At 44.3% G+C, this 24,446-nt stretch overlaps 1 protein-coding gene across 1 annotated transcript in view; it reads right to left on the minus strand.

Annotated features, from left to right (window-relative positions):
- MYO5C (myosin VC) overlaps positions 1-24,446 on the minus strand; it is a 121,259-nt gene that overhangs the window by 52,671 nt on the left and 44,142 nt on the right. The window contains exons 9-19 of the mRNA XM_004377672.1: positions 23,885-23,991; positions 21,525-21,790; positions 17,360-17,441; positions 15,901-16,041; positions 14,322-14,447; positions 11,920-12,003; positions 10,168-10,302; positions 9,223-9,320; positions 8,290-8,376; positions 7,673-7,784; positions 6,711-6,922 (exon numbers count right to left, since the gene is read on the minus strand). Of these exons, the coding sequence (XP_004377729.1) occupies positions 6,711-6,922; positions 7,673-7,784; positions 8,290-8,376; positions 9,223-9,320; positions 10,168-10,302; positions 11,920-12,003; positions 14,322-14,447; positions 15,901-16,041; positions 17,360-17,441; positions 21,525-21,790; positions 23,885-23,991 (1,450 nt within the window). The remainder of the gene's footprint in view (positions 1-6,710; positions 6,923-7,672; positions 7,785-8,289; positions 8,377-9,222; positions 9,321-10,167; positions 10,303-11,919; positions 12,004-14,321; positions 14,448-15,900; positions 16,042-17,359; positions 17,442-21,524; positions 21,791-23,884; positions 23,992-24,446) is intronic.

Genomic DNA, 24,446 nt, shown 5'->3' on the forward strand with positions numbered 1-24,446 from the left:
ACTTTGCTGAAATCTTCTATTAGTTCCAGCAGTTTTCTTGTGGATTGTTTGGGGTTTTCTGTGTATAAGATCATATCAACTGCAAATAGAGATACTATGACTTCTTCCCTACCTATCTGGATGCCTTTTATTTCTTTTTCTAGCCTAACTCCTCTGGCTAGGACCTCCAGCACAATGTTGAATAGGAGTTGTGATAAAGGGCATCCTTGTCTGGTTCCTGTTCTCAAGGTGATTGCTTTCAAAGTCTCTCTATTCAGGATGATGTTAGCTGTTGGTTTTGTATAAATGCCCTTAATTATATTGAGAAATTTCCCTTCTATTCCTATTTTTTTTTTGAGAGTTTTTATTATGAATGGGTGTTGAACTTTGTCGAATGCCTTTTCTGCATCGATTGTTAAGATCATGTGGTTCTTGTCTTTTGTTTTATGTGATGGATTATGTTGATTGTTTTTCTAATGTTGAACCATCTCTGCATACCTGGTATAAATCCCACTTGGTCATGGTGAATTATTTTTTCGATACGTTGCTGAATTCTATTGGCTAAAATTTTGTTGAGGATTTTTGCATCAATGTTCATGAGGTCTGTAATTTTCCTTTTTTTGTGGTGTCTTTACCTGGTTTTGGTATCAGGGTTATGCTGGCTTCATAGAATGAGTTTGGGAGTATTCCATCCTTTTCTATCCTCTGAAATACCTTTAGTAGAAGTGGTAGATAACTGAGATCTTCTAAAAATTAAACACTTATGCTCATCAAAAGACTTTACCAAAAGAGTAAAAAGAGGACCTAGAGACTGGGAAAAAATTTTTGGCTGTGACAAATTGGACAAAGGTCTAATCTCTAAAATCTACAGGAAAATCCAATACCTCTATAACAAAAAGAAAAATAATCCAATTAAAAAACAGGCAAAAGAAATGAATAGACTCTTCACCAAAGAAGACATTTGGGAAGTTAACAGACACATAAGGAATGCTCGCAATCACTAGCCATTAGAGAAATGCAAATCAAAACCACAATGAGATACCATCTCACCCCAGCATTACTGGCACAAATCAAAAAAACAGCAAATAACAAATGCTGGAGAGGCTGCGGGAAGACTGGAACTCATGCACAGCTGGTGGGGATGCAAAATGATATAATCATTTTGGAAAACAGTATGGCGCTTCCTTAAAAAGCTAGAAATAGAAATACCATGTGATCCAGCAATCCCACTCCTAGGAATATATCCTAGAGAAGTAGGAGCCGTCACACAAATAGACATATGCACACTCATGTTCACTGCTGCATTATTCACAATAGCAAAAAGATGGAAACAACCTAAATGCCCATCAACAGATGAATGGATAAACAAACTATGGTATATACACACAACGGAATCCTACTCAATGATACAGAACAATGATGAATCTGTGAAGCATCTCACAACATGGATAATCTGGAGGGCATTATGATGAGTGAAATAAGTCAATCACAAAAGGACAAATATTGTTTTACACACAAAAAGAAACAATCTTTGATGGTTATGAGGGAGGGGAGAGGTGGGGAGAGAAAAACACTAAATAGACAACAGATAAGTGGTAACTTTGGTGAAGGGTAAGACAGTACACAATACTGGGAAGGCAGCACAACCAGACAAAGGCAAGGTCATGAAAGCTCCATAGACACGTCCAAACTCCCTGAGGGACCAAATTACTGGTTTGAGGGCTGTAGGGACAATGGTCTCAGGGAACACCTAGCTCAAATGCATAACATAGTTTGTAAAGAAAATATTCTACATTCTACTTTAGTGAGTAGCGTCTGGGGTCTTAAAAGCCTGTGAGCAGCCATCTAAGATACTCCAGTGGTGTCACCCCATCTGGAGCAAGGGGGAATGAAGAAAACCAAAGACATAAGGGAAAAATTAGTCCAAAGGACTAGTGGACCACAACTACCACTGCCTCCACCAGACTGAGTTCAGTACAACTAGATGATGCCTGGCTACCGCCACCAACTTCTCTGACACGGATCACAATAGAGGGCCCCGGACAGAACTGGAGAAAAATGTAGAACAAAATTGTAACTTAAAAAAAAAAAAAGACCAGACTTACTGTTCTGACAGAGACTGGAGGACCCCCAAGATTATGGTCCCCAGATGCCCTTTTAGATCAGTAATGAAGTCATGCCTGAGGATCACCCTTCTGCCAAAGAATAGACAGGCACATAAAACAAAATGAGACTAAATGGGCACACCAGCCCAGGGGCAAGGACGAAAAGGCAGGAGGGGACAGAAAGCTTGTAATGGGGAACCTAAGGTTGAGAAGAGAGAATGCTGACACGTTGTGGGGTTGGCAACCAATGTCACAAAACAATATGTGTATTAATTGTTTAATGAGAAGCTAGTTTGGTCTGTAAACCTTCATCTAAAGTACAATTAAAAAAAAGAAAATATGGCCTTGGTGATAGAAACTATGCTGGAGACCACATGATAGAATTTTGTAAGTCCAATGACTTATTCACTGCAAATACCTTTTTTTAACAACACCAATGGTGACTATACATGTGGACCTTGCCAAATGCAATACACAGGAATCAAACTGACTATATCTGTGGAAAGAAACGACGGAGAAGCTCAGTATCATCAGTCAGAACAAGGCCAAGGGCCGACTGCAGAATAGACTATCAATTGCTCCTATGCAAGTTCAAGTTGAAGCTGAAGAAAATTAGAACAAGTCCGTGAGAGTCAAAATACCACCTTGAGTATATACTATCTGAATTTGGAGACCATCTCAAGAATAGATTTGATGCACTGAAGACTAATGATCGAAGACCAGATGAGTTGTGGGACAACTTCAAGGACATCATACATGAAGAATGTAAAAGGTCATTAAAAAGACAGGAAAGAAAGAAAAGACCAAAATGAATGTCAGAAGAGACTCTGAAAGTTGCTCTTGAATATAGAGTAGCTAAAGAGAATGGAAGAAATGATGAAGTAGAAGAGCTGAACAGAAGATTTCAAAGGGTGGCTCAAGAAGACAAAGTAAAGTATTACAATGAAATGTGCTAAGTCCTGGATTTGGAAAATTAAAAGGAAGAACACGTTCAGCATTTCTGAAGCTGAAAGAACTAAAGAAAAAATACAAGCCTCAAGTTGCAATTTTGAAGGATTCTGTGGGCAAAACAGTGAACAAGGCAGGAAGCATCAAAAGAAGATGGAAGGGATACAGAGTCACTGTACCAAAAAGAATTGGTCGACAGTCAATCATTTCAGGAGGAAGCATATGATCAAGAACTGATGGTACTGAAGGAAGAAGTCCAAGCTGCACAAAAGGCACCGGTGAAAAACAAGTCTCCAGGAACTGACGGAATGGCAATTGACAATTGAGATGTTTCAACAAACAGAAGCAGTGCTGGAGGTGCTCACTCACTTATGCCAGGAAATTTGGAAGACAGCTACCTGGCCAACCAACTGGAAGAAATCCGTATTTATGCTTATTTATGCCAAAGAAAGGTGATCCAAAAGAATGTGGAAATTATCGAATAATATCATTAATATCATATGCAAGTAAAATTTCACTGACAATCATTCAAAAGTGGTTGCAGCAGTATATCGACAGGGAACTGCCAGAAATTCAAGCTGGACTCAAAAGAGGACATGGAACAAGGGATATCATTGCTGATGTCAGATGGATCTTGGCTGAAAGCAAACAATACAAAAAAGATGTTTACCTGTGTTTTATTGATTACACAAAGGCATTCGACTGTGTGGATCATAACAAATTATGGATTACACTGCAAAGAATGGAAAACTCCAAAACACTTAACTGTGCTCATGAGGAACCTGTTCATAGACCAAGAGACAGTCGTTGAAACACAGCAAGGGGATTCTGCATGGTTTAAAGTCAGGAAAGGTGTGTGTCAGGGTTGTATCCTTTCACCATATCTATTCAATCTGTATGCTGAACAAGTAATCTCAGAAGCTGGACTATATGAAGAATGGGACATCAGGATTGGAGGAAGACTCATTAACAGCCTGCAATATGCAGATGACACAACCTTGCTTGCTGAAAGTGAAGAGGACTTGAAGCACTTACTGATGAAAATCAAAGACTACAGCCTTCAGTATGGATTGCACCTCAACATAAAGAAAACAAAAGTCATCAAAACTTGACCAATAAGCAACATGAGGATAAACAGAGAAAGCATTGAAGTTGTCAACAATTTCATTTTACTTGGATCCACAATCAATGTCCAGAAATCAGATGATGTATTCGATGTATTGCACTGGGCAAATCGGCTGCAAAAGACCTCTTTAAAGTGTCGAAAAGCAACGATGTCACTTTGAGGACTACTGTGCACCTGACCCAAGTCATGGTATTTTCAATTACCCCATATGCATGTGAAAGGTGGACTGCCAGAAGAACGAACAATCTGTCTTGGAAGAAGTACAGCCAGAATGCTTCTTAGAAGCAAGGATGGCAAGACTTCGTCCCACCTACTTTGGACATTTTATCAGGTGGGACCAGTCCCTGGAGAAGGACATCACGCTTGGTAAGGTAGAGGGTCAGTGAAAAAGAGGAAGACCCTCAACAGTGGCTGCAACAATGGGCTCAAATATAGCAACGATTGTGAGGGTAGTGCAGGACCGGCCAGTGTTTCACTATAGGTCGGGACCAACCTGATGGCACCTAACAACAACAACTTTCATGTGGCAATGAGTAGTTGAGTAGTTGCAACAAAGACCATATGTATGTCCCACATATTTATTGTCTGGCCTTTTCCAGAAAACGTTTGTTGATCCCTGTCTATAGGACTGGCAATGAAGACAAAGTTCCTGCCTTCAGAGTTTACAATCTTATGGAGTAAACAAATTTATAAACAACCATCTAATGTAAAAGGAAAAATAACTACTAAATACATCTGTAAGCAAGAGCATAGGGAGAAGAACAATCCTGCTTGGGAAGAGCTGCCCCTTGATGGGGAAGTGGGATTTCTATAGACAGTGAAGGTTGGAAAAAGCATTTCAGGGGAGGGAACAGCAGGAGCAAAGACATGGAGACCCAGCAGTGACAGAAATATTCAGAAAAAGGGAATTAGTTTGGAATTGCTAGAATACAGGAGACATGGAGAAAATTAGTGGTCAATGAGGTAAGTAAAGTCGATAAGTACCATTTTTTATTCAAAGAAAAAATATTTAAGGAACACCTACTAAGTGACAGCTGCTGTGCTAAGTCCTAGGTTTAGATGCAGTGGGGAACAAGACAAATATGGTCCCCATCCTCATGGAGCTTCCCTGTGTATGACTGCATCTAGGCCACAGAGGGCCTTGAATGGCACCTCAAAGACTGAACATTCTTCTGTAGGAAACAGGGAGCATTAAAGGCACGAGCAGAGCAAGGGCTCAGTCAGTGCCCTGCTTAGGAAGATGGGAGAGAAAGGAGGCAGGAGGAGGCTACAGTGATGAAGGCCTAAAGAAGGGCATGGGCTATGTTCCAATACACCTTTATCTACAATGAAATGAATGGGACAGATGCAAGTCGGGGTAGAATTACCAGGCCTTGGTAATTCCCAGACAGAAGGGAAGCATGGTTTCAGGCAGAAGATAAGTCTAGAGTTTCCTGCCCCAGAGACTGCTTTATTAACTGAACACAGAAGCATGAGAGAGCAAGCAAGCCTGGCTGTGTGTGTGTATGAGGTTGTCTGGTGGGAATTTGGGATGTGTTGAGATGAACTGTGTGGTGCTCCAGCCATGTGGAGAAGCCCAGTTGTCACCAGAGGTCAGGGCTCAAGCCCAGAGAAAGGCCAGGCTCAGAGACATGGCCTGACCCTTCAACACCTGCCATCCCAACCTATCCTCACACACCCTGAGGGTGAAGACAGGGTAGATATACAGAAACATGTCCTTCATCTGGAAGAATGACTGCCTCACTGGCCAGCCCAGCACAGCCTCTTGAGTGACCCTGGCTCCACACTCTCCCACAGGCACACTGATGCTGCTGAGAGCTGTGCAGTGCATGAGGCTGTTCAGTGGCTGCAGTGTTGTGTGGACTTCTCAGGACCCCTTGGGGAGGGTGGCTCTGCTCATGGTGGGGTCGGTGTGGTCGGTGGAACACACTCCACCCAGCCATGCCCTCTGCTGGGGCTGCTCCAGTGCAGCCCGGTCTTTCCGCCCAGGGTTTTCTGTGACACCTCTGCTGGCAGGGCTTTGCCATGGATCCCCTCTGGCAGGCTTTGCCCCTGTGTGTGCAGGTGACTTCTCTTCCATGGGAGAGGGGCCCAGTCTCATGAGGATTCTACCCTCTTCAGCATACCCTGATCAGGGCTTGCTGCCTTCAGGGTCCTGCTTGCCACCTCTGAACACACACGGCTCACCAGGCAGTCAGCACTTCCTGTCCCTGAGGAACACGCCTTCTTGCCTCAAGGCTCATGGCCACTGGAGGGGACCTACATACACATCTATGCCTTAGGTCCCAGGGGAAAGGCCCCTTGTCCTTGACAGGTCCCTCCCCTTGGAGATGGTCAGCACAGAAAGCCCTATAATTCCACACATTTTCCTCAATTCCAAAGGAGCCCTGGTGGTGCAGAGGTTAACAGCTTGGCTGCTAACCAAAAGGTCGGCAGTTCAAATCCACCAGCTGCTCCTTGGAAACCCTATGGGGCAGCTCTACTTTGTCCTATAGGGTCATTATGAGTCAGAATCGCCTCGACAGCAATGGGCTTCCTCAATTCCAACATACCTCACAGTCTGCTGACCCCGGAAGTACTGCTGGATTATCAGGGCAGCTCGTCTCTCTCGAAGGAACTTTTTCCTCTGGAGCCAGCCACGGATGTGCTTTTGTATCACAACACAACCTTGCCTCAGTTTATCCAATCGGAGTTTCTCTAAATAAGCCACTTGTCCTGCTCTGAAGAAAATTTTGGTTTTACCAAACTGGTACTGATTAGAATCCTGGAAGAAAAAAATGATACAATCCGAAATAAAATCTTTCAGATTTTCTATAGTATTTGGAAAAGATGTTTAGAGATTCAAAGATGCCAAAAACCTTGTTATTTTGACATATCTGTTCTTTGGCATAAAGCAGAACAATTCTGATCATGATCTAGCATTTGACATGCTGACTTGTTTGTTTAAGCCACTTTTTTAGGTCAAGGTCTCCATCTGTGGGGATGAGGTATGCGTGTGATCAGTGACTATCAGTTGGGCTGCTGGAGAACTTCAGCCTCTTTCATGTGGCTTCCGCATAAGAGTAGAAGAATCTGGGAAGATTCGGTTTTCTGTCTTCATTTTGGGTTCTCTTCACTACCCCCTTTTCCTGGCCATCATAATTTCCCCATCTCTTTTTCTACCATCACTCACCACTTCAGCAAAAATGAAAACCCACGTTGAGCGCTATGAATGGAGCCACCCTTGACTTCAAAATCCTGTCACACTGATGGTACTATTGGCTGGTCAGCCAGGCCCATGGAAGTCCCTAGATTCTGGGAGAACAAAGCAGCTGGAGGTCACTGGGCACCAGGGTTCAAGTCTGGGTGCTGGAGAAGCCTCTGCTGCAGGCGCTCATGCCCCAGTGAGTGTCTGCTCTGACCTCCTTCACACACAGATGCTTGGGGCCCAATTCAGGCCAGTTACATCCCTGACACTCTAAAGCTAAGGTGAAGAAACATATTTGGGAGACTCCAGAAGGGCATGAAGACTAACCTGGATGAGCCTGTGTAAAACCACTTTACACACCTCCTTTTTATCACTGAAGGAAAGTTCCTGCTTGGTCATGAGGATACCATAGCGACTATAGAACTCGATGTATGTCCACCTGGAAAACCAAAGACATGAACCTCAGGGAGTCTGCAAAGGAATTTAGGAAAGGCACTATCGGCCACTGCTGCCTGGTGGTGATGGTGGTGGGGTCTGGTCTGCTGCTGATGGCCCTGACCTATGGCCCACACCCTCCTGTGACACCACCAAAACCACCCCCTGAGCACATCTGTCTGCTTACAGGACTGTCTTTGTTAATGCTCTGCCCAGCAATTGTCCCTTCCCCTGCTGCTAGCTCCCTTTCCTGGGGGCACTGGGGAGGCAGCAGGCAGCCATCACTAGCCCCTGAGACAGGTGTGGGGTGGTGCTGATAGTGGCCTGTCTCCACACATGGCCTATTTTTCACCTTCTTCTTGCCTTCCCACAGGAGAGTGGGAAAAATCCTGGGGCCTTCTTACAGAAGTCAGAAATGTGTGACAAAAAGGCACGGCAGTCACACCCATGGAGCTCAGCACAGACCTGAAGTTGGAGATTCTGTCCTCAAAACAAGGACGGCAACGTACCTGGAAGGGTAGCTCTGGGCATTTATGCGAATCGTCTCCAAAACGCCGCAGGCTCGCAGCTGCTGAACAATTCTTTTGGCGTTAAACCTTAAAGAAGACAAGTTTACATTGCTAAACCATCAGAGCAATAAATATGCTGTAGACAGGAGTGACATGGCTGCATGGACTCTGACCTCTGAGAAAACAGGCAGATGCTGGGCACATAGCATACTTAAACATGCCGATGTCAGACGAAAATAGCCCCTCCTGTGAAAGAGCTCAGAAAGCTGCAGTGGGGATGTGCAGATGGGAGCAACTGATTATGATGGAGGTGACTGCGAGAAGGCTTGTGGGGGAGCTGGTGTTTGGACGGAGCTGGGCTGAGCTTCAAACAACAACCAGGGTGGAAAGAAACATTCATGCTCCTCTCGTTCAAGCACCCACTTGATGCTTTGATTTCCTTTACAAAACACCCAGCAGGTCTAGGTCTGACCAGACACACCACCTCATGGGCAGCTCATTCCTTTCAGACAGCTCTAGAAAGCCAACAGAGACCCTCTTCAGCTTCCTCACAGGTGTCCGACCTTGTCCTTGGGACTGCAGAGAACAGGCTAACTCCTCAGACAATGTGTGAGGACAAATTTTTGCTCCTTTTACAGCCTTTCTTCCACAAGCAAACACAGATTCTTCTTATAATCAAGTACCATGTTCTGGTTTCCCCAGATGCATAACCTTTAGTTGTAAACTATTTTTTCAAATCTAGTCCCTTGGCTTGACCCTGGGGGTGAGGTGACTTAGCCAGGGCAGTTGTGCTAATGTTATTTGTAAGGGCAGGACTGTTTTGAATCATTAGAAAAAGAAGAAAAAAAACAAAGTTCAAGACAATCGTAAGCAAACTCTACAACATCATAACAACATCTGTGTTTGCATTTGCTGCTGCGTGAGAATACTCACTCAAAGGATAACTTCTCATCGTTCGGCTTGATGCACCTGACGTAGTGGGGCGTGGTCATGTTGAGGGTCTCCATGAGTAAGTACAAAGACCTGCGGAACTAGGAAACAAGGCCAGAGAGCCAGTGTTTTGAGACAATTTAATGCTTAGATTAAGGTAATTGCTACAGATTGAATTGTAGCCCCCAAAATATGTGTTAAGTCCTAACCCCTGATCCTGTAAATATGAGCCCGTTTGGAAATAGGGGGGTTTCTTTAATAACGTTAATGGGGTCATATAAGTGTAGGGTGGATCATAAACCTAACCACTTCTAAGTTATAAAAAGAGAACAGACAGAGACACGCACACCGGGGAAGACAGATGCCACGTGAGGATTGTCTACGAGCAAAGGAATGCCAAGGAGCCAAGAAATACCTGGGACTACCGACAAGGAAGGAATCGACAAGGCTGACACCCTGATAATGGCTGTTAGCCTCCAGAACTGTGAGAAAATAAACGTCTGTTCTTGAAAGCCTCCCACCTGTATTAGTGTTACAGTAGCACTAGGGAAATGAGACAGTAACCGGATGTCCAGCCTTGGTGCCTCACTCAAGAAGAAGACGAGTGAATTCATGCACAAAAATCTGCCACAAAGGGTTTCAATCCACAGCCATGTTTATGAGTGAAGCTGTCCAACGTTCTAGACAGAACAGTGCTCTGTCTAATGCTCCCAAATAGCCTCAAGGTTAGTAAATCATGTCATTGTGCCAAAGTGCAGCGTGCTTAGGTGTGTACCACTGTGGAGGCTGAGGTATAATCATCACAGATCTGCTTTTCTTTCCATTAGTGTGTACTTGACATCTAAAGGAGCCCAGTGCTTGTGTCGAGGCCCGGAATGCGGGTCCTATGAGCTCCCCAGGGTATGGCCTGCACCCTCAGCCCCTCATTCTCAGATGCCTTCTCCATACCTTGTTCCCAACTGTGGTCCGGAAATGCTTGTTGTTTGGCTTGATCACTTGTTTTGCAGATTTAACTGTGATCGTTGAACCAAACAGGGAAGATGGAACTGGATTTTCTTGAAAAAAATTGGCCAGGAGGTGAAACTGGAAGGAACAGAGAGGATTTCAGTGCCCAAGTGTTTGTCCACAGTCCTCAGCTGGTACAAGCCAAATGAACGGTCACAATAACCCCATCTAAACAGTGGAGTAAAGTCCCAGCCTCAGTCAATCTCTAAGGCCAAATCCCTATTACCCACAAGGGGACTGTCCTCACTAGGGAGGACCTAGGGCTTCTTTCCTAGAATGGGAAAAACTGTGAATGACAAAAAGGCAGAAAAGTGGAAATGTTTATATTTCTACCTGTGCCTGGGCTCACACAGTGTCTCCTCCCTGCAGACCCAAACCCTCCCAATCAAGGTTCTGCTAAAACGGCCCCCAGCCCCACCCCTTCACTGCGTCTTCCCTGGGGCCCCAGCATGAATTAACCCCAACTTCCTCAAAACTGTCTTACTTTTTTATTTGTGCCTCTTTTAAGGTTATTTCTTTCAATGTCTTTCCTTCTCTCTTAGAGGAGTCTCATCTTTTTTTCTTTTAAAGCAAACATTGGTAAACTCCTTTAAGGCAGTATCCCTGCCTAATGCACCCTTGTATGCCGCCAAGAAATCAGGGAATCTGAAATTCCTATGTCTCTATTAGCATGTGCGCTTTGTGGAGAGACCTACCTGTGCTTCTGCACAATCTGCGTTCATCCAGACTAGACCTAGGGCAAGCTTGGGGATGAGTAAATAACTGGCGAACTAAGTCAACTAATTTTGTATATAAGATGCAGGTCCTTCTACATTGAATTCCCTATCATAAATCTGTTTGAAAAACTGAAGTTATCATGCCTGTGGCTTATTTATGATCATTAGTGGAAGTGCTCATGCTCATTTGGGAAACTGTCAAAACACCTGAACATCAGCAAAGGCCTGGTTCTTCTAGAAGAAGGAAACAGACGAATCTAGTAAGCAAATCTTCACAAAAGTCAAGGCTTATTATCATGTATGAAATATTCTTATTCTCAAAATTTAATAAAGAAATTTTTAAAGTGGAAAGGAAAAAAACCATGAAGTTAGTCTTTTGGTAGCACAATTCATCACACAGAACTAAAGCCTGCGAAGGCCTGTGGCCCTCATTCTCCATCTTGCCTGGGTTTTCTTCATGCACTTAGCACTACCTAATGCTGCACGCTCACGTGCTTAAGGTTATGTTGCTCCTTGAGAGGGCAAGAACCCGGTCTGCCCTACTTACTTTTGCACCCCCAGAATCTAGGACAGCGCTAGGCATGTGGTAGGTGCTATATAAACATCTGCGAATGAGTGAATAAAATGTGAATTGTGATTCTTTAAACGGTTATATTAGCTATCCTTTCCTCTCTGGCATCTGCACATTTGATTTCTGATTTTCTACACAGTGGAGATTCACATGCTTTCAGAAGCTAGAAAAATATTTTAGTACCAATTCTAAAAATAGTTTTTTTTTGTATTTATGAACTATAACTTGCCGTTGCCTAGAGAGTGAACATACACATATGCATACACACACGTGCAACACACACACACAGGCACACAAAGACACATGCCTGTGCACACACACACACTTTTTACTCCTTCCTAACACATATCTACACCCATGCCAGTTACACAGCGAATATCATGAATTATCTCTCAGCACTTTACAAACCTTGCTTGTTCTCAGGATTTCAACCAGCGTGTCATAGACAGTGTCTCTGTTCTTCTCGAGGAAACCTTCACATTTATACTCTACCTATGCAAAGAATGGAATGAATTTTCAACAGAGGCAGAAGCAGGCAGCATCGAAGTCCCACTAGTTTCTTTTCTCTTTTTCCTTTTTTAAGAACAAGCAATAAAGGGCAATCTTACAATAGGAAACTGAGTTTCTGTTTATACAGCAATTCCACTACACACAGTATAGAGAGCTGAGAGGAGCAGCCCCCTGCCCCCTGCCCCTGTGCCTGTATTCCTCACTGGCCCATCACTTTTCACTACAATTTTATTTCTTCAGCTAATTAAATTGAGAACCTGAGCTAATCTTATAGTGCATGTGATTTCTTCCCACTAATCCATAGTCCACTCAAAATGCTGCACAGTTCTCTTAAGAGGGACTTCTTGGAAGTGTTGTTGAAAGAATTAAGTGTACAGAACTATATACTATCAAGAGAGGCCCTGGAAGTGCTTTTATGGAATCTGATTTTTTTTTTCCTTTTCCCCATGGGACCAGAACCTTGAAATTATAAAGGGTACCAACTAGAAAATATAATTTGACTGGCACAAGGGTTAAGAGCTACAGCTGCAAACCAGAAGGTCAGCAGTTCAAATCCACCAGCCACTCCTTAGAAACCCTATGGGGCAGTTCTACTCTGTCTGTCCTATAGGGTTGCTAGGAGTCGGAATCGACTCGACTGCAATGGTTTTACCATCATTCATTTCATATGCATCTCTTCTGGGACTCATTTGTTAACAGTGCTCCTCTCACCCATTAACATTATGACAGCTTCCCAGGTTGCTGTCCTCTCCCCTCTTGAGACTCAGGCTCTGCCACCCACGTGTATTCAGACAACCCTGCAGGCTAGTCACATGATCTCTGGCACTAGGGTAGGCCACTGGAGCAACATCCGACTGGGAAATGGCACTGGGGTGAGGGCGGGTGGGGGTGGTAGGAGCTTCCTTATGGAAAAAAAAATAAGATGAGAACATATATTCAGGACAGGTGGTCATGGTGACTTTTGTTTATTTTCCCTTCTATTTTCTAAGCTGTCTATAATGTACCTTTTAAAACATTGTTTTTCTTTTTATAAAAGTAATATTTGCATTGTAAAAAATAAGAGACATATAAAGAAGAAAAAGATCCCTAGAAGTTAACTTATGTGACCATTATAATAAATACATTACAGTTTGATAAAAAAAGGAGAACCTCAAAAAAAGATAGCAAAAAAAAAAAAAAATGTCCTCCAAGGTCGAGAAGGGAGTGTTGACATGTCGTGGGGTTGTTAACCAATGTCGTAAAAAAATATGTGTACTGACTGTTTAATGGGAAACTATCTGTTCTGTAAACCTTCATCTAAAGTACAATAAAAAAAAAAAGGATTGAAAACCTGCGTACTTGTCATAATAAAGCCAACATCTATTCAAATGAAAAAAAAAAAAAGATATAGCTTTCATCATAGGAAACAATTACACTGTCTTGACTATAACAATTTCATAGGGAAAAAAATTAATAAGAGGCTAATGAATTCTAAAAATCAGAAATAAGGTCCACTAATAGCATACTTATCTTTAAGGCAGTACTATTGAGGCTCTTGTATTTTGTCATTAAAACACATTAAGAAATGTGAAACACACCCACAACCATACATGTGATGGGTCACCTTGGCTAGGCTATGATTCCCAGTGGTATTGCCAAACATCAGACTAGGTGATGTGATGTAATCATCTTCAATAATGTAACTGAATGGAATATAATTAATGCAGTTGAAAGGGGAGTTCCTTAGGGTGTGGTCTGCCTTCAGACTAAATAATTCAGCAGATAGCTGTCTGTCTCTCTCTCTCTCAGCTCTGCATTCTTCCCATCTCCTGACCTATGGATCTTGGAACACAAGCCTGCAGAAATCTCCAGCCTGTTGCCTGACCTACAGATTTTGGACTCGTCAGCCCCCCACAATCCCATGAGCCAGCAGGAGTCTCTAGCCTGCCACCTGACCTACGTATTTTGGATATGTCAGCCCCCTACAATCCCATGAACCAGGAGGAGTCTCTAGCTTGCTGCCTGACCTACGGATTTTGGACTTTTTGGCCCCCACAATTGTGTGAGTGAATCCCTTGAAGTAAATCAACCAGTCTCTCTCTCTTGCTACATATATATATATATATATATATATATATATATATATATATGTACACACACACCTCACTGGCTCTGTTTCTCTAGAGAGCCCCGACAAAGACAGAATGTGACCTTTTTCAAAGCTACACGTGAGTGCAACTTTGAATGCAATCACAAAAGTCCATGTCCTGCCTGCTCTTCTCAGGAAACGGCTCTGGCTCTGGGGCAGACAGTGCTGGTACCTTATCAGCGAAGTGCTGGATGATGAAAGATGTGTTGGACATTCTGGGTTTTTCAAACAAGGTGTTTTTGTCCACAAAATTATTATAAAGCTTTTGAAGCCAGTTTTCATCAGTTCCATGTGGCAGCTGGAAAGCAAAAGCAAACCAAACAGCAAGTGACAAAACTAGAGACACAAGATTCATAGAGGTAAGGAAACGCATTTACTCTAAGAAAACAATACTACCTGAAACTCTGAGTGAACTGTGGTAGATCCACAATCCCTTTTTTAGCAACTCTAGACATAAATCTTTCTTTGATCTTAACAATCTTTAGGGTGATATTTAAATGGGTACATCAACGACCTTTCAGAACAAAAAGTTTCAAACTAAAAGAAAATGACCATATAATAACTTAAGAATGAAGAATTTTATTTATGCAAAATTGGCAGTTATTTTTTCCCCAAAGAAGTCTTAAGGCTCAAGGAAAAAACAGCATGGATTCCATTACATGAACATGACTTTTATTCTCAGTTGAATGAGAAAAGACTGGCTCCTAACTGTAGTCTCCAGCACCCCTCACCTCCTATACCCTTCGCCCCAGATCCCACTTCAGGAGAATAGTTTTCTTTTGTTTTACTGCCTAAGTAACTACCTCCTTGAACTAAAATCTTACCTCCTCCAATTAAGCTAGCTGCAAGACTTATTCTTAATACTGGTGATTTTTAAACTATCAATTATATTCAGCCACAACTCAGTGACTCCAATACCCCCATTTGTCTGAATCATTCTTGCATTAATTCCTTGTGACACTGGTCACCTAGAGAAAATCTGTGTAGACAAGAATTTCCAAGAGGCCACCTGGCTGCCAGGAGATCATTCCAGAACTCTTGGCCCATTCCAGATGCCAGCCCTTTGATGTTATACCACTTTGGTGGTTGAAGCGCATGAGGCACCAGGAAGGCTAAATCATGAAAAGAATCATGGATTTGAAAATTCTAGAAGGAAAAGTCCAATAAGTCTTCAACATAATAATAATAATTTTTGATACATATAAATCTTTAAAAAAGAAACAAAATTCATGTTTAAGCCTCAAAATATAACCTCCAAACAAAAAAAAATTAATAACCTCCTAGAGATGATTTCCTCCCACGGCCCCATTAGGGACACTGCGGGCTGACACACCGCAAATAGAGCCCTCTTCTCACACATCGTGTGATGTTGATTTTTCAGCTACACCTTCTGATGACACACAAGAATCAGGAAGTAAAAGAAAACTCAATTCCTTGTTAGTCATTAACAGCTGGAGTGGAGTCACTTGCTGTGTCCATGCCCACTCTACACACACTGAGGGACAGCCTCAAAGGGCACCTCCTTGTTGGACGTTACTTGTCACATGCTACCCAGGGGTGGTATACACATGCTGAGGGTGGGGTTCCGGCTATGGATTAATGTCCCAGCATTAACATCCAACCCGTTGAGTAACACATCAGGACGCGCCATGTCCATTCACAAAAAAAAAAAAAAAAAAATCCACTTTGAAAGATACTCATCTGGTGCTATTCAGAAACTGAAAATAAAAGCAATTATTTTAAAAATTTACCGAGCATTCTTCATCCAGTAAGTCCAAAATGCCCATTTTTGCTTCAATCAAGTCAATAACTGGTTGGTTGTCATAAAAATCTATCAGAGTCCAAGGGATATTTTCCTTCATATATTCTTCTTGTTCAAGTTTAAAGACATGCTGGGAATCCACAATATGGAAAGTAAAACAGAGTATTAAAGTGTGCTTCCAAAGAGTGAACATAAGGGTTGGAAAAAGTAGATAAATTACTGATTTGTAACGACTGTGTTTAAAGGAGAAGACCCTGAAGTAGAGGCAACATCCGTTTATCCATAAGCAATGCTGCTTTTCTAGCACAGCGTAGCACATCAGTGGGATCCCACATCCTAGTGTGTAAGATCCGGGCTGGCCTGCCCCTGCACTGCATGGCCTCAGTGTGGTCCTCCGGCCCCTCCCTGCCTGAGGCTTCCTGATTACAGCACCGTCCTGCCCAAGAACCGACCTAGCCTCTCTGGCTGGAAGCAGCCTTGCTGGGTGGGGGCCAGCCCATTCGAGAGTGTTGGCTGTGGGCCGTGGGAGAAGACAACTTGGAAATCTTTGTTCATCACTTGTTCGGCCATAAGGGTATCTGGGAAGCTCCCAGGGGCCCGGCTCACGCTCATCTTGGAGGTTGAATGAGTTTGCCTGGCAGGCTGGAGGGGTAGGAGGTGAGGAGAACAGCCGGGAGCTCAGTGAATGAGTTCAATAAGCGGTTGATAACTGAATGAGGTTGTACAGTTAGAGCACAGTTGTGACTAGATGGTGATGCAATGGCGCATACAGATATGTTCTCCCTAGAGAATTCAGGACGTGGCTTTTTCCCAGGGGTGGGGAGCGCCAGCCAGGAGCAGGCCCAGCCAGGTGTGGGGGTGGGGCCCAGTGAGGGGTGGGGTGGGCTAGGGTGGGGTGGGGTGTCCAGCCAGGGGCAGAGGGTAGCCAGCCAGGGGCGGGGAGGGCCCTCCAAAGAGGGCAAGCCTGGAGGCAGTGAGCCCAGTCAGTGGCAAGCATGGAGGGAGGTTTCCTAGCCCAGAAGAGACAGGGAGGCATCAGGGAAGCCTCTCTGGGAAGCTGAATCTGAAAGGATAAGCAGGAGTTAGCCAGGTGGAGATGAAGGGATGAAGCAAGGACAGGTGTGAGCGACAGGCGCAAAGATATAGAAGTTCGCAGGAATGTGAACCTTCACGCAACTAACTAGTTTGGTCTGTCTGCACAGAGGGTCTGTATTCAAGAGTGGCAGGTGTGGAACGGAAGTTAAAACGTTGGCAGGTGGCGCACAAAAGGCACAGCAGAAGGGTGGGTAGGTGCAATTTCAAGCCATGGCCACAAGGTGGTGCAGTGACTTAGCATGTGACTCCCTTAAAAATCCCGGGATTTGAAGCCTCACCAAGCCCCTCTTCTCACCATGTTCTCTCTCTCTCTCACACACACCCCCATCCTCTCTAGAGAAGTAGTCACTTACCAGGTTAAACTGCTGTTGCAATTTTTCATTAGCATAATTGATGCAAAACTGTTCAAAGCTGTTCACATCAAAGGTTTCAAAACTGAAATACAGTTTAAACAAAGTTAAAATAGAACTTGAAGAAGGACATATGCATTCATTTACAGGTAAATTTTTTTAGACAAACTTCATAGGCTTAAAAGTTTGCTATATTTTCTGCAAGTTTTAAATATGACTCAAAGCTTCTGGTTTTAATATACAAGCAGTCAGTTTTTAAATTACCTTTTTCCGGGGGCAGGAAGGAATCTGGTCTGTATAAAGCACCTACCACGATCCAGGCATTATAACAGGCATGCCACAATATGGTGTTTGATTTAATCCAGACAACGATGCTAAAACCAGCATTCCTATCCTCACTTCATAAATGAGGAAACCGACTCTGAGAGGGTAAGGAACTTACTTAAGGTCACACAGCTAGTGTCAGAACTCAGCCAGGAGCCTGCCTGCCTGACAGCTGTTCTTTAAATGAAAAAAGAAGTGCAGTTTTCTGTTCCCCTACTCCTTGCCCCTTGAGGGAAGAGATGGCAGTTTTGCCCCCTCAAGGGGTGCTTACAAGTTCTTGGAGGAAAAGGGCAAGGACACCAATGCCCAGTAGATCCATCCCACACAAGACAGACATGGCCCTGCGTCTGTCCCAGACTTCCAATTAGCTGTCCCTAGCTGCCCAGGAGTTACAAACTCCAGAGCCTAGCAGAGCCTGGCAGGTGACAGAAATGGACAGGAGGCTGGACATAACAACAGCGTGTGGTGTGGGGCCTATGCCAAACCCTGTTGTCCGAAAGGGCAGCTGCTACTCAGCTCTAGCCAGCTGTGACTATGGGTTAATGTAGGCCAGGATGTTAGAGTACCCGATTCTCAAGAGAAGCCAGAAATCTGGACTTTGATGTGAACTCTCCAATCTGTGAAACATGATGTGGGTCAAGTGAAACCTGGCCACCAAACTGTGCCACCTGGCCAGACAAGCATTTATGCGCATCACCTCACTTCACCCTAAAGCCTCCCTCTGTGGAGGACTGCTGGAACCCTGCTGTTACAGATGATAGGCAGAGAAGAAGGTGCTTAGCAGTGGCCAGCAAGTGGTGCAGGAAATGCATTTTGACCACAGCTCTCTTCATGTCTTCAAAGCCTTTGTTCCTGATCACTCCAATCCTGAAAGGTTCCTGCGGTTCTCACCATGGTCCCCTGAGAATCTTGGCTCACTTGACTGAGCCTCTCTAGCTCAGTTTATAATTCCAGGGTAAGAGAAGGACTTGAGCTGTCCTCTAGACAGCTCCAGGGTGGCTGGCAGCTGGAAAGCAGTCCACACAGTGTTGTGACCTCACTCCACATGGGACCTCAGGGATCCAGAGGCTCGGCTGGTCATCCTGATGGGCCAGGGCTGGGCCTGGGGGTAGTTAAGGACGTCACAGTGCTCCAAGACCAAAGCTGGCCCAAAGCCAGGGCTCTCTGGAGCAGAAATGGAATGTCAAACATCAGTGATTATTTTCCTGTCCCTCTGCCCCTCCACTATGTAGGAAAGGGCACGCAGAGCTGAAGGTCAAAACCCATGGTAAGACCTAAATCTGTTACTTACAATGCTAGACACACAGTGTCTATGACAACACTTCACATTTGAACAGTTTGCATAATGCTTTCACAATTTCTCTCATTTGATCTTCATGTTAACACTGAGAGAGGCCCCATCTCACAGATGCAGAAACTGAGGTTCTGAGAGTTTCGAGAGTTCCTCAGGAATGCTGCAGTGCCAGGGCTCACACCCATGGTTCTGACTCCCAGACCTGGGCCTTTCCAACTCTGGTTCCAGAGAAAATAAACACACAACTAGCTGGGAAACCACAAGCCTTCATGTCTCTCTCAGCTGAAACCTTAAAGCTCACAGCTTCAGCTTTAATGTCTTCAATGACAGTGACCTTTATTTGAGGCTTCCTTATTTCTCGCAAAAGCTGAAGGGTGTGCACAGCGAGAGCTCAGTGGCATAGATTAATGTGGACGTGAGGATGATGCAGAAAGGCGTGCCAGCATCCGCCCCAGCTGGCAGCACTGTCACTTGAGGGGAGCTTACTTTCTTGAAGGGGTAGCATTAATTTACAAAGGGTAGCAAGCATGTTACTTTTATAATTTCTGAAGAATTTAATTTAAAAATTGAAATTAAAATATGTTCTAACAAGTACTTGTGGATTTACAAGTACTCTTGTCTTAGGTTGGCCCTCTTAGCCAAAAAATTCAGATTCCATATTACCGTGGCCTGCAGACTCCACTCCTGCCTGCCTGCTAGTCTCCTCACTCACTGCTCCTCACCCCAGTTAACCTTCAGCACACCCACATGCTTATTCCCTTCACAGGAATTATCTCGAATTATTGAATTAGAATTATCTCAAATTATCTGCCTGTCTCCCCAACCAAAATTTAAATTCCTCAGAGGGCCAGGACCACATGTCTATTCTGTTCACCAATCACACCTAACAGTGCCTAGCACATAAATATGTGTTGGGAAAATGAAATAATGTACCCTTAAAATGTTGTTGTCGTGTGCCGTGGAGTCAATTCTGACTCATAGAGACCCTATAGGACAAAGCAGAACTGCCCCGTAGAGTTTCCTAGGCTGTAATCTTTAAGGGAGCAGATTGCCAGGTCTTTCTCCCATGATGCTTGCTGGGTGGGTTCGAACAGCCAACTTTTCAGTTAGCAGATGAGCACTTAACCACTGTGCCAGCAGGGCTCCTTATCCTTAAAACAAAGAGCTATTATTTTTAAAGTCACTTTAAAAACATAAAACAAGAATAGAGAATAATATAACAATCATGTGTTCCCACCACAGTGAAAGAGACAATTGTTAAACAAGACTTACTTGATAAAAGTTTACTTGAACTATTTTTACTGGCTGTTCAAATCCTTTTTTGAAACAAGACAAAGTAAATAATTTACTAGACTAGTATTTTATAACTGTTGACATATACTATTAACTGGGAGTCATATGTATTAATTTAGGATCTAAACTAAACAAAGTAACTCCCTTGAGGCACTGTTCTCACATTAACCAGCCATGGGAAAAGCTGATTCTCTTCACCTGGGTAAAGTTCACCCGCATCCCTGCAGCCCCTTCTCCACCCCTTTCTCCCAGCCTTCCCCAGCAGGTGGCAGCAGGGGTTGAGCATCTGTTTCACTGATCCCAGTGGAACAATCCAGCTGTCTTTCATAGGACAGTATTCCCAGTTGCCCACTGAGAAACCAGTATTGGTTCTGGGGAGGGGTTGGGCTTTGAGGCCAGTTCCCTATAAACAAGGGCCTAGGTGATGGTGATCCCCTGGGATCCTGTTCACACTGGCCTGTCTCCACTCTCTCTGCCCATTCTAGAATCATCTTCAGCAAATATGAACTGGACTCAGGGCTTAGAAAAGCAGGACTAGGCAAATAAAGGGAGGAAGACGAACAAAACTTCAATGTGGGAGCTTCGTCCCTTGAAGGATTAGAACTGTCTGCTCTTGGAGACAGGCTGGGACAAATACATGACCCTTATTATCTAAGAATGGAAAAGGATTTAGGTATGAAGAGGCGGCTGGTGGATAACAGGCCTGGATTTGAGCTCTACCTCTGGCCATGTGAGCTTGGGTGAAGGTATGACAGTCGTGACTATGTTCCCCCTGTGAAATGGGAAAGGTACTCCTGCTGGTGCTCTGCATCTCGTGGGCTTTGTAAGGAAACAGAAGCAAGTGGGAGCCTCTGGAGAGTGGGCCGCTTCTCACACTGCAGGGTCTCTCACCAGCAGAGCAACCCTGGGCAAGTTGCTGGATCTTTCTATGCCCTGGCTATTTCTTCTCCAGAATGAGGATAATCAGAAGGTTGTTTAAGGATTAAGTAAGAAAGTGCCTGGAAACCATGCAGCATGGTAACTGGCAGATAGCTAGCGCCTGATGTTGCTTTTATTTATTTTTATTTTATTTAGCATTTATTTAATGCACTCTAAGTAAAACACACTGTAATCCTGGAGACTGTATTCAACACCCACACATGCAAAAACAGAGAACTCGACCTCTCTAATCATGTAAAACAGAAAAAAGGAACCAGAATGAAACGGGGCATTTGATATTTAAATGAGGAAAGAGGGGCTCACGGAAGAGTATCTTACCCATAAATGTCCAAAACACCAATAAAAGTGTGCTGTTTGCCTGAAAATTGCAACGCTTTGTTAATCTTCTCCACAATGAAGTCGAACAGGTGGGCATAGATCTTTTTGGCCAGCGCGTCCCTGGCGTTGACAGCCTGGGACCTGGTCATGGGTTTCACCACCGTTTCAGAGGTTGTGATGATCTTGCGATTGCACAGCCACTGAGCCACTTTGCCTGTCTCCAGGTCCAGGAGCTCACAGAACACCTTCAGGTGACGGTCGTCCTCCTGCAAAAACAAGTACAAGCCCTGTCAGGGCTGCCCGAGCATCCAGACCAACCCTGCCCCACTTGACCAGGGCCTCTGGGGCTGAGGAGGAGCTGGCCTGAGGATGAGGAGGCCTCACAAGACAAGCCGGCCCTGAGGTAAAGAAGGGGAGGCTGCAGCAGCATTTCTCCTGCACCGGGCCCATGAGAGCCAGGTGGTCCTTGTCATGTCCTACAAGGATTTTCATTCTGGCCAAAGAACATCAGCAGTGACTAAGGCCTCCAAAGCATTTCTCTCTGCTCCTGTGCATGTGGACACAGTCTCACGCCTCTCTTTTCCCTCCGTATCCTTCCCAGGCCACCTGTCAGGTTGTGTGCTCACCCCATCCCACCTCGTGTGGACAGGGATTTGTCTGGGTTGTCTGGCTCAGGAGGTACTTCGGTGTCATTGTCAGACAGAACCTGGTGGGGTTCCCTCGACTAAGTGAGCTTCTCAGTCAACACAAGCGCTGTGGTGGGGGACTTTTCCTGGACACACGGTAGCTCCTGCTTCTCTCCCGAGCCCGGGCATGAGAGCTGTCCCCACTGGCCAGCAGATGAGGAGAAGGAGGTGCTCCTAGCTGTTTGCAGCCAGTGTGGACAAGGGGCTCTTGTCACTTGGCAGAGAAGGGGTGTCCCCATGTGACTGGGCACCATCATTCCTCTCGGGGCAGGGGTCTTCCAGGGGCAGGGTCACCTGCAGGCACCACCTCAAACCATAAGATTGCATTTTAAGTGTCAGAATATGGGGGAAAAAGCAATTTAAAGTCTTGCCCCTTCCCATCCTCCATCCACAGCTTCTGACCAGCACCACAATAGTGTGAAGTTTGTTTCTGATGCACTTGGCCTCACTGGGGAAGGACTGGCAGAGCCGTTGATTTCCTTCCTTTGGGATCGACTCAACAGAAATGGGTTTTTTAAAGAATGAACTAAATGCTCTGAGTAAAAAAAAAAAAAAAAAAAAAAAATCAGCTATGGGCATTGCTACAGAGGAGAATACAAAGTGGCAGCAGTGTTTAAGAAATAAGATGTCTCCTCCAAATTTAATTTGCCCAAGATTTCAAGTTCCTGATACAAATGAAGACTGTATGTGTCCCAAAGCTAGGACCAATCATTTATAGGAGCGGTAATTTCCTACAGAGATTCTTAGAATCATTTCCAAGGGATTTTTAGCCTATTGATTTTAATTCTTCCTCCAAAATACTACCTTTGTAACAAATTCATGGGATAGAGTTCCCTGGGATGTCATTTGCTGGGTGGAAATCACATTTTTAGCCTATGAGAGAGAAGAAAAAGGGCAGAAGCCGAGCTTCTCTGAGGTAAAGCAGGAAGGAGACAGAGGGAAGAAATGCCACTTCAAGCACACCACAGTTATTACCCCAGGCCTACCCCAGCTCCTCTCTCCAAATGTCCAAGTCTTTATGTGAGCTGAAACACCCCGTGAGGGCTGGACATAAGTAGGGGATGGGAGGGGCACTCACTGTGAGAGAGAGGAAGGAGAATTACTTCCTGGTCATAGGGCAACAGACTGAAGCACTGGGCCAAAAAGTACATACTCCACTGTGCTCTGTGCTCTCTCCCTAAACGGCAGGCACCAGAGAGCCGAGAAATTACCAGCTGTATGTAGTGGGTATTCAATAAATATTTGTTGAATAGAAGAAAAGCAAAGAATGGATTTTTTTTCCCCTTCTACCACTGCAAAAAAGAGGAAGACCTTCAACAAGATGGACATCGTGGCTGTAACAATGGGCTCAAACACAGCAATGATTGTGAGGATGGCACAGGATGGGGCAATGTGTTTCGTTGTGTTGTACACAGGGTCACTATGAGTGGGAACTGACTAGATGGCACCTAACAACAACAAACATCACAAGGGGAAGCAGTTTCACTCTTCCTGAAGGCAACCCACGGAAAACCTTCTTCTTCATTCCTGTTAAACTGGTCTCCCCAGTGGGCTCAACTATGTCCAGTGCTAAAATGCAAAGGCAAGTTGACCAGGAGACGGTTCTACTGATGACCCTCCAAGCACAAGAAGGATGAGACACAGGAGCAGGCATGTGGACAGACAGCATCTTACCGTGACTGAAGCCGTCTCATGGCCCACGGCTGCAATCTGCACATTGCCCAGATGTAGAACGGCTGCCAGCATCTTAAAAATATCCATTTGAAAAGCCTCCTTGAAACCTGAAAACAAAAATGTCTCCAAGTTAGGAATTATGCATTTCTTCTCCTATTTAATTACTAGGAAGATAAGCACCTGAATGATTTCAAGACACAGTGCAAAGAACTGGAACAGAAAGTGCGAAGCAGACTCAGGGAAAATCTTGTTCATTGTTTTCTCTAGTTCGACTTCCACAGGCTCACAGACAATGTGTCAACATCCTACTAGGTTTCTCCTTTTGCTGTGACTGCTAGGAAGTCGCAAAAGTTAATATCTGAGTAACCATTTCATATCAGCTTCCTGGAGAATCAGCTCTCATTTATTCTATGTGTTTTCTTTATTTTTAATGTGTTGTTGTCGTTGTTTTGTTTTTTTCTCACAAGCTCACTGAATTCCTTTTGAGGTGGGATGCTCGGTGGATTCCATTTGCCCTTCCAAATCCTCTGCTCTGGTCCGGAGACTGACCTGTATGAACCAA

This window comes from Trichechus manatus, unplaced genomic scaffold (genome assembly GCF_000243295.1).
Source record: "Trichechus manatus latirostris isolate Lorelei unplaced genomic scaffold, TriManLat1.0 scaffold00052, whole genome shotgun sequence".
Lineage (NCBI taxonomy): Eukaryota > Metazoa > Chordata > Mammalia > Sirenia > Trichechidae > Trichechus > Trichechus manatus.